The following is an 11,338-nucleotide window of genomic DNA, read 5'->3' on the forward strand; positions in this document are numbered from 1 at the left end:
ACGGTACAATTTAAGAAGGTGACATATGACCTAGTTAAAATGACCATTAAAAGATAAAATGTTTAAAGACCGTTGACTACAACCAGCACATCAGGTAAAATGCAAACATTTTAGCTAAACTTCTTAAAATTATGTTTTCTCAGGCTCACACTCAAGATCTTTAATCTGTGAATTTAAAAAGCACTCACACTACAACTGGACTGTCCCCACTTCTTCAGTTACTCACTTCTTACCCCTCTCCAGTGCCCACTCCACCTGTGATCTTGATACCATCATCTCCAGCCAGACTAGTTACATCAATTACCGTATTTTCCATCTTTCTTTCTGTCTCTCCTCTATATTGTTGCTCCTAAGTCAACAAACACAAATAAAGCTCTCCGCCTTCTAGAAAGTTTCCTTCAACCTACCTTTCAACCTCTTAGCCTCCCCTACTCCCATACCCCTGCAAGCTTCACAAGCAACCTCTCTTTCATGCCACAATACCCTATAAGCCAATCTACTGGCAACAGTAGATATAATGATTTCAAATAAGTATCAAGCTGCCCGACGACAAACTTACTCAATTTACACTCCTTACCTCTCTCCTTCAAGATTTACCACAACTGTCTTTGAATTTTAAAACTATTTTTTTAATTAGTAAGTCAGAAAAGAAAATTACACAGTCTACTTAAAACATACATAACATACACACTCATGACTAAAATGTTTAGGCTTCATAAAAAGTAATCCTGGACCAAAATCTCATGTGTTTTAAATGCACAAAATTTAAACAATGAGGAGTCACACAGTTCAACAATTCTAATTTGTCTGTGTAAGAGAGCAATCCTAGAAAGGCTTTTAAACACATTATTAAATGCAATACCATTTAGCACACTTTTTTTTTCCTCAACTCATTTCTCATAATAGTTTCTATAGCATCTTGGATTATCTCCCGCTTTTAGTTTCATATCCCATCTGCTCATTTAAGATTCACGTCTGTCCAGTTTCTGAAATATTTGTCACTTTAGTCATTAGCATTTTGCGTAATATAGCACTGTTTTTTTAAAGTTCAGAACGGAATTATTTTAGAAAACTGATTATTTTAACATCACCATTTCTTAATCTAAATTGGCCGGCTTACTCTTCAAATTTCCACCTAACAAAAACTAGATTTCAGTAAGTTCATGCATTGTTTGTTAAAAGGAAAACAAGAACCACGACCACAAATCAGAAGTGCCGTCCTGCATAGCACCACAGTAAAGATTCACAAGGACAGACACAGAGCTGTCAACTGAGCTTCCACAGAACGTCCTTTCCATTCCTCTCCAGCAAGCCATATCCATCCACTCCTTCAAGATCTAGTTTAAACGTCCCCTTCTGATATTTTCTGGCTGCAAGGTACTCTGCCATCTGTCCATGCTGCTCTCCCTCTGTACATCCCATACAGCATCTTAGACATTAAACAGCACATGGAGGTCTTTCCCACCTATCGGACCCTTAGACTTTCATAAGTCCAAGTCAGACTTTAATCATTTCTAATGTACATACATTATTTAAACATGAATCTCTTATGCCCTAAACGTCTTGAACATAAAAATACAAAAAGTTAACATTTCTAACTACTGGTTTATTGGCCACCGCCATGCAATCTCACCCTCGCTCCCCTTTTCATTTCTCAGCAGCCCTCATTTACTACACAAAAAAGCAAACAGAAAGCTTGTCTCTAGGGGTGAATGGAGGGGGGAAAGGTAAGGAAGAGATAAAGAGCAAAGGATTACAGTATCTTTTCCGATGGCGGTACAGGCCCTGCCAGTATTCTCAACATTTTAATAAAGTGGATCAGCAGCCAACAGGAAGCAGCAGCAGGCCCCTGCAGGAGGAGGAGGGAAAATGCGCCTCAGTGCTCACTCCAGAGCCGCCCCTTTGTAGGGGAGGGCAGCTGACCCCAACATTCCCTCGAAGTCTCTCCTTCAGAGACCCAGCCTCCACCAGGCCTAGAAAGGGGTGTAGAGCCTGGGATAGCCCCACTCCCACCGCCAGAAGTGAGACAGACGGGTTTAGGGAGTGCCTGCTCTGACAGCCAGCACTATACACTCACTCTGAGGAAAGAGTTCATTCCCATAAAATACTGCCATAAATAGCCTTTGAGTTCTATAATACAAGCAATTAAGTACAATCCCAGGCAAGCAGGCTTACCATCATTTGTAGCAACAGAAGTCAGGGTAGGTTTTTATGTGAAAACAAATTTACAAATTCATTTCTTCTAATGGGTTAGATATTGGAGACCACCTACATGGAAAATTGCAAACTTCTAGAAAAAAATTTAAGACACTATTCACATTCAACATGAATAATTAAAAAAGATTTGGGGGACAGGGCTCCTTCCTTTAAAAAGGGCTAATATTCTTACATGTAGCATTATTAGATAGAAAATAGAAATTAATCAGTAGTTGAGGATATATATACTGTGTTCAAAACACAGTGAGGGTTGTGACATGTGTGTCAGACTAAAATGTGATTTAGTCTTTAAGAAGAAAAAGATATTTATTAAGCACTATTTCTGACATTCCCTGAGACAAATCTCAAAATGTTAATAGAACTGCTATTTAAAGTTCAAAGAGCACTCTAGAGCTGCCAAGGAATTAATAGCTTAAACCACCAAATAAGAGCCACCGTTCAATTTCCAGCCTACGCCAGTCATAGTTCAGGGTTGGTACAGCAAAAACACCCTACGTAATAGATATACCATGTTAACTGTGAATCATATACACAAACAAAAAATCTATCACTAAAAGATGAATTTCAAGTGTTTCTTCTCAGTCATAACCTATTTACAAGGAAAGACAGCAGAATAACTTAATGTTCTGGTACCCCATGCCTCTATCCCCAAAAGGTACAAATATAACATTAACTGTCATTTTGCCATTCCAACTTCCTGGCTGACTACCTAAGGCTACTCTATAACTTTAATGTAATTTGCCAGAAGTCTCTTCCTATTAAAGAACATTACCTACTTACCCAAAGGTGTTGCCTTAAAAATCATTCAAAATTATTTTTTACACTTCCTGCCCTCCATATTTCCATCAAGTTTACAGGAGAAACTGAGGCAAAGAACCACTATGGGGCCAATCTGACCTAACTAGTCATTAGTGAAAAACGTGAATGCCACTCAACTTTTCCTATTACCAGTTCATTGCTCATTTTACCGAGCTCATGGAAAGTAATATTATAACTGAGTCTTGAGGAAAAGCCCCACCTTGTCTAGCTTAAAGAAAGAAAATTAAGGAATTCTCCAAGTCAAACCTCCAAAAAAATTTCTGACAGGGTCCAAAATCTATAGGTTGCCTACCATACTACAGAAATTTAAATACTATGTGAATTCCTATTCCTCTGAGGTAACAGCACACATCTCTTGATCAAATTCTCTGTAATAAAAAAGATTTTCTAGAATACAAACTACCAAGCCACCCAAACCATCAAGTACCTACAACCTAGATAAAATCTGTTCGGAGCAGTTAAATATCTAAATAAGTTCAAAGAAAATTAATATAGAAGCTCCTAAATGGGCCCTAAGAGCTCTTTTAAGGAATAAGAGAAAAGACTACTTGTCAGTAACTCATTTATTTAACAAACAGTTAATGAGCACCTAATTATGCAGAGAATGCAAAGATGATTTAGACAGGGTCACTGCCCTACAGAAGCTCACATGCTTATCAGACCTACATAGAAGGAGGAACACATAACGAGCAAGAGTGACTAGTTCTGTCTGTTGGAGTCAAAGAAAGCTGCCACAGAGGTGACATTTGACCTACCTTCAAAGATGAATAGGACTGTGCCAGGCATATACACATGTAAAAGACAAAACAAAACTACAAACTGGTTCCTGAGTTAGATATGTGCATTTTTTTCCCTTTTTCTCTTTAGGACATTAAGATTCAATAGAAAATTGCCAACACAAAATGTTTTTTATTCCAATTATATTCCTGTATACCCAGATGGATTTAATCATCTTTCCTACTTCATGAAATAATGTGGAACTATATGAGGAAGCTTCATGTGTCTTAAGCAGAAAATACTTCCTCATAAATTTGATCAATGGTATTGGGCAGGGGAGAGAGGCAGAAATCACAGGTGTTTTCATGCAGTTTAATTTTCAAAAAATCAATTTCAGCAATTTCCACTCAATCATAAAAATTCTGTTCACAAATACTTTACTTGAAACAAATTCTTCCCTCAGATGTCCATCAAATGTCTTAAATATATCCAGCTAGTGCAGTGGTTTAACACAAATTAAGACTTAAATATTACAATAAAGTATCTAGTGAAGTCTAAGAAAAGAAATATATACCTGCAAGTTTACCTAATTCATTTTATGTTCCCCTTTCTTCTTTATAAGCTAAAGTTCCAAATTTAACATGATGCAAAATACACTGACAAAAGTTTAATGTAATCAACTTAGGTTTCTTTTACAGTAATGGAATTTCACTGTATTGAAAAAAGTATGAAATGTAGAAAGCTGTCAAGCAGGACTGTGCTACTTTAAAGTAGTAGAAATACGGTATTAGTAAGATTCTACTACAACCCATCTAGAATGAGAAAATAAACATCAAAAAATATACATAACAGCCAGAGTATGGAGATGCCAATGAAATAACATTTTCTCTTGGACACAATTGTTTCTCCTAACTCATGTCTAGAAAAAAAGGAAAAAAGGTTTTTTTTTTTTTTTCTTCCCAGACTAGAATCTAAATGTACATTTTATCAACTTACAAAATGTAAACAACTCAAGTCGATGGAGCATAACTAAAGTATGCTAGTATATAGACAAGTGGAACAGGAGTTCCTAAGAAAGACTATTACATCCAATTTATGAAGACAGCATCTATTCCATATTTCGGATTATTTTTTAAAATAACAATGTTGTAAAGTAGGAGGACTGTCTCTGACATAAACAAATACCAATTACAACATTTTAACAGAATTTAAGGCAATTTTTGTATCAACTAAAGCAAAACCAGAAAATTATGGTGACATACATAAGTGACTATACTAAACAAAAACTGGGCAAGCATACATATTTCATTCATGCAAATGAACTTGAATTTACAATTCCTCGTTTATGTTAATATTTACCAAGATTAATGGAAAATCATCTCCCCTATGTAATGAAGTGAATTCCCTCAACAGAACAAAGCTAACACCTTCAAATCTTTCGAATAAACAATGAAAGCATATACTATAAAAGGAAATTATCTGAATAGGATCAGAAAGAAGTTAAATGATTCAAGAGAAAAGAGTCGTAAATTCCAAAAACACATTACAAATATTGATTCATTTATTCCAAATCGCTAAGCAGGTCCTGTGAAACAAGCACACTTGCATGTGTGAATTTTTTTTTTTAACTCTACTCCACCATACATTTTTAGGTTACCTAATTACATACATGACTCTGTAGTACACTGAGTGTTAATTTCTCAAAACAATGTTTATGAAATAACAAAACAAAAATCCTGGTGGAGAACACAATACACTTTAAACAAATTATATTAACTGCAATGGTACAAAAATGCTTTTCTCCACTTGTTACAAATGGTTGCAAGGTACAGTTCAGTAATAATATCTAACTTCAACCATGTTACAAATTCTCATAAACTTCATCTAATTAATGTCTCATAGTAGCTGGCTTCTAAGAGTAAATATATCATCCGCTTTCAAAAAAAAATTAATGAGTACTTTCTACTAGTAGCTTAAAGGAAGGGAACACTATTATTTCCTCCTATCAAAAATAAGTCAAATTATTTCAGAAAAAATATCTATATTATCCTTAAAACTCCGAGAAAACGGAATTAACTGCTCATTTTAAAAATGCAAATACTCTTACTACTGTTTACATTGCCATAAAGTTCATCTCAATTTTAAACCATTTGACAAACTATAGAATGCACTTATCTTCTGCATTTATAACACACAGTACAAACTGGTGGCAGAGTATCTTCATTATTAATCTCAAAAGCAAAAGACATCTCTGAAAGTGCTTGACGAATACAATTAACTCACAATTAACTAGGCTAAATTAGCCATTGAGCAAAAAAGATGAATCAATTTTTTTCCACACCTAATTAATATTATTCACCACTATAACCTAATGTTACTTAAAGGAATGCCTTAAGAGTTTCTTTTTTTCCAAATAACTACCTAATGCAATCATGAAAAATGATCAAAATGTTCCAAAGAAAGTGATAAGCACTTGGCAAAAGCTAAACAAACACTTATTGTCCTAAAAGGTGGCACCCCCACCTCTTTATTTTCACAAAGAAGAAGAAACAGTCCCAACCTAACTTCCCCTCAATGAGCACCTCAAGTAATAACACAGCAACATATTTTGCAGCATTCAAGTCTTAGGTACATTATTTTCTCTTTAAAATTATGAACTCATCACACGTACAAATGGCTCTTTAAAACGGTCCAGTAAACTGCTACACTATGCCTTCAATTGCTGTCTATTATGTACTTAAAAATATTTACTAGCAATTGGAGGTTAATATGGCAACTATTACCGGGTGGCAATTATTGCTATTAAAAATATATAAATACTGCAACACCATGTGCTAGGAACAACAAAATGCTAAACAGAAAACACACATTAGCAAATCATAAATATTTTCATTAAAGAAAATGAAACATCATGAAAAGATGTTTTAAATGTAAATACTAAAATTGGAATTGAGATGAAAAAATACCCTATGTATGTATTCTGGCACTGGAGAAGATTAGAGAAATCACTCTCATTTCCTCATATTCAATTGATAGTCTTCCTCATCTAGTTCTAGCTCAAAAGAATAGTTTCTACATTTACAACTATCTTCCCTTTCTGCAAAAAAAAATAAATCTAAGAAAAAAAAAAAAAAGAAAGCAGGTCAACAACAGATTACCTTAAAAGATTTAATATAGAATTAATGGTCTTAATAAGAACTAAGTAGGAATGTGTATGTGTTTCAATTCAGGAAGGAAGAATTTAGTATCACAAAATTATCACTCAGTCAGAAAGCATCTAAGCAAATGAAACAACATGAATGTGGAGCATACACACCTAAGAATTAAAACACCTCATGCCAAAGACTATATACTTAAATCTAGTTACAGGATACCCTTTTCTCCATATCATCTCAGCAGAGAAACAAAACTAAAAAAAAAAAAAAAACAAAAAAAAAAACCTAATGATATACTTACATCTGGAAATCATAATGTCTTCCCACAAGGGTAAGTTGACATACCATAGGAACACTGTTAGACTTTCCAAAAAGGCAAACTGAACAGACCTAACAGAATTATAACTCAGTGAATACATAACTAGAGTCTCCTAGAAATGTGATGGACAGCCAAGAGAAAACAGTTCTGAGTCACAAAGGCACAGCCAGGCATGTGTTTAATGCAGTAGCTACAAATCTCACAGGAGTGAGAACTAGAAACACATACAAAGACCCATATCATAGATACCGGTGGCATTTTTCACACATTAGGAGAGGGGTTGATAGAGAATTTAAGAAATTTGATGCCATCCAGTAGAAAATGAGAAAGCAAAGTAAGTAAAGACTAACAAAAATCTTAAGATACTAGTTGTAGGTTGCACAATCAACTTTGCTAAACCCTAATGAGCACCTCAAGGTAATGGAAAGAGGGTGCGTCATTAGTGTGGTGTAGAACTTTAATCTCTAGTTTATATTTCAGTCTGCACTAATGTGAATAGGTAAATTCTCTATAAACAATACTTTCCTCTGCTCAAAAAAACACTGCAGGCCAAAAAACCTATCTGCTATTATTAAGCACACAGAGCTCTTATAATACTTGTTTTACTTTAAACAGGTGATTTTTATCTCCTTTGGAATTCAATATTCTGTACAATGTACTTTAGGCAACATATTTTTAATTATCCAGGCTGCTGCCGTATCTAATTTTCAAGTAAATTTCTCAATTTGTAGAAGAAAAATTTACAATTATGGGCAGTTCTTTTTACCGATTAGTATTTTTCTAAAAATTAGCACTTCATCCACTCTCCATATACAAGAGAATGTACACACTACCCAGTTCCTTAAAAACAAATCAACCTATGCATTTCTGCAGTTCTGCATTTCAAAGTCACTACCTAAACATAATTCTGTTTTTAAGAAGAGTGTTCAAAAAGCAACCCCTGGCTTAGAGGCTGAGGAGAGCACTATGCCCAGCACAAACCTTTACTCAGTCATAAAGCACAGAACCCTCTCTCCTACAAAACTGTTTCCCTAAAGAATCTCAAACATCTTATCTTCACCTTATTATCCTTACTTAAGCTTAGGGGAGACATGATAAACATACATCCCAAAGACTGGCTACACATGTCATACACTTTCATTTGTCTACAAATTCTACCTAATAAATGAGCCCCACACACACACACACACACACACACACACACACACACGCAAGCAAGCTATTACCAGTTAGGAAGATATATGGTAATTTGGGGGATTTCATCCCACTAATATTGGTCTACTTGGTAATTTTAATTACCTGTTAAAGTGTCAGTGTGGTCACCAACCAGCAAACAAAAAGCATTTTAAATACCTCTTAATCAATATGTGTGCTAGTCTATGAAAGTCCCTGGACCTGACTAACACTGAGTGATAGGGAGGGCGAGGAAGGCGGCAAAATGACTTTTATTCCCACATATTAACAGATCAAGGGGAAATGACCAAGGACAGAGAGGGAGGACTGCAACTTACAACTGAATTCTAAGGTTGAATGTCTGGGTGAAAATGTCGATCTAATCTCACTACGGTGAAAGCGCAGACACGCTGTCACCCGGTCCTGGTAGGTAAAAATCGCATGTTTTGATTTTTATCAGTATAAACAAACACTGAACAAAACAGCGTTTCCCCTGGAAAAGTTGGCAAGAATTTTTATTTCTCCACTGGTCTCGAAGAAAAAAAAAAAAGACCTATGCTCCCCATAATTAAATGTAACTAATTACAATTTGAACACTAAATTATTTATCCAGTGTAAACAAGCATCGGGAGGAAATAATGCTTTCACCTACACCTAAGTCACAGCAACGATTTCCAAAATGCACGCTCTGGAAGAGGCAGTCCCCCGGAAAAGGGGTGCACAACTTAAAATAAGTTGGGTTTTTCCAGGGCTAAATTAAACAAACCGTTCGGCCAATTTTCCAATTATATTCTACGCTTGAAACGTAATTGCCTTACATCTGTTTACAAATCTTTGCTCAATATTTAAACAAACCCGTGGTCTCCGGGCGCGCGGCTCTCCAGCAGCGGCCCCCGCACAAAGCACGCGCGGGCGGCCCGCACCCCGCGGCCGGGGCCGGGGCCGGGGCCGGGGCCGGGGCAGCGCGCGTCCCGGGGCGGCGGCGGGCCGCGGGGGGCCAGGGGCGTGCACCCCGAGCTCCCGCCAGGCCGGGGCGCCGCGGAGACCCAGGCGCGCCGGCTCCGACGAATCCGGGCGCCGTCGGCGGGGGCCGGGCCGCCGGGGGAACAATCGACACCCTGAGCGCCGGAGCCGGGCCGGGGCCTCGAACCCGGGGAAAAGTTGTCAGGGACCAGAGCGCGGGGAGCGGCGCGGGCGGAGAGCAGCGGCGCCGGCTTGTTGCTCGGGGGAGTGAGTGAGTGAGCGTGAGTGAGTGTGTGAGAGGCCGTGTGCGCGCCTGAGTGTGAGTGTGTCTGGGCGCGTGTGCCCGGCCGAGCCGTCGAGCGCCAGGAGCGTGTCCGCGGCCGGGGGGCGCAGCCGGGGTCCCCGCGGCGGGCGCGGTTGGCGGCGCCCCGACCCCGCCGCGCTCCGTCGGGCGCCCGCGGGCGACTGCAGGTGTCATTATGGAATTTTTTTCCAGATTCAAAAGGCGGCGGGCGGGGCGGGGCGGGGGCGGGGCGGGGGGCGCCGTCCAGCCGGGGGGGGGGCCGGGGGCGCGGGGCGCGGCGGGGGGCGTGGGAAGGCGCCCGGGCCGGCCCCCCGCGATCCCGCGCCGCGCGCCCCGCGGCCTCGGAGGGGCCGGAGCCCGGGCGCGGGGCCGGGGCGGGGGCCGGGGCCGGGGCCGGGGGCGCGGGCGGAGAAAGTTGGCGCGGGGAGGGCCGCCCGCCGCCCGCCGCCCGCCGCCCGCCGCCGCCGCGGACTCACCAGCGAGAAGAGGTTGGAGTGACAATCCTCCAGGCTCGCCCCGTTCGCCACCCAGTTCGCCGCCGCAGTCATGATCCTCCGCGAGCCCGGCCGCCAGAGCGGGGCATGTCGGAGCGGCGCGTCCGAGGCGAGGCCGGGCCGGGCGGCGGCGCCTCGCCGGGGAGCGCGGGGCGGCCGGGCCGCGGCGGCCGCCGGGGCCGGGGCGGGCGCGGGGGCCGCGGGCGGGCGGGCGCGCGGGAGGCGCCGCGGCGGCGACGCCGCGCCGGGGGCGGCGGGCCGGGGCCGGGGCCGGGGCCGGGGCCGGGGCCGGGGCCGGGGCCGGGGCCGGGGCCGGGGCCGGCGGGGGGGTCCGCGGCGGCGGCCGCGCGGCTCCTTCCTGCTCGGGCGGCGGCGGCGGCTCCGGCGGCGGCGGGGGGCGCTGTCCGCGCGGCCCGGCGCCCTCCCCGCCTCTCAGGGCCGCCGCTGCCTCCCGGGCCGGCGCGCGGGGCCGGCCGCCGCCTCCGCCCTCGCTGCTCCGCCGCCGCCGCCGCCGCCGCCGCCTTGTTTATCTCCAGCCGCGACTCCCTCGGCCCCGCCGGCGCGTGAGGGGAGGCGAGCCCCGGAGCCGCCGCCGCCGCCGCCTCGGAGCCGCCGCCGCCGCGGAGCGCGAACTCGCGAAGGGGGGGGTGCGGACGGAGCCAGCGGGCGACCCCGGCAGCCGAGCGACGTCCCCTCCTTCCTCTTCCTCCCCCACCCCCCCCTCCTCCCCAGTCAGCCTCGCTTCTCCTCCCTCCCCGGGCTCGCTCGCTCTGACAGCAATGGCGGCCGCCGACCGCGGCTCGGCCCGCCATTGGCTGGCGGCGCGTCACGTGACGGGCGCCGGCCGCGCGGGGGGGCGGGGGCGCGCGGGGGAGGGGCCGCGCGGCGGCGGCGGCGGCGGGCGGGCGGCGCTGCTGAGCCGAGGCCGCCGGGCGCGGGGCCGCGGGCGGGCGGGCGGGCGGGCGCCCGGCGGGAGAGAAAGGAGTGCGGGCGGCGCGGCGCCCCGGCGGGGGGCGGCCGGGGGGCCGGCCCGAGACGGCGGGGGCCGGCCCCGCGGGGGCGCCGCGCCCCGCCCCCCCGGGGGTCGGCGCTCGGCGGGGCGCGACCGCGAGCGTCGGGAACGCCCGTGGCGGCCGCCGCGGAGAGTCGGGGCCCCCGGCGCGCGCCCCGAACGCCC

General features: G+C 44.4%; 1 protein-coding gene across 1 annotated transcript in view; it reads right to left on the minus strand.

Annotated features, from left to right (window-relative positions):
* MED13L (mediator complex subunit 13L) overlaps positions 1-10,215 on the minus strand; it is a gene marked incomplete at both ends in the record, with an annotated part of 253,459 nt that extends 243,244 nt beyond the window's left edge. The window contains one exon of the mRNA XM_084254298.1: positions 10,144-10,215. Within this exon, the coding sequence (XP_084110424.1) occupies positions 10,144-10,215 (72 nt within the window). The remainder of the gene's footprint in view (positions 1-10,143) is intronic.
* Between the last annotated feature and the right edge of the window lie 1,123 nt (positions 10,216-11,338).

This window comes from Talpa europaea (assembly GCF_964194135.1).
Source record: "Talpa europaea genome assembly, chromosome: 14".
NCBI classification, from domain to species: domain Eukaryota; kingdom Metazoa; phylum Chordata; class Mammalia; order Eulipotyphla; family Talpidae; genus Talpa; species Talpa europaea.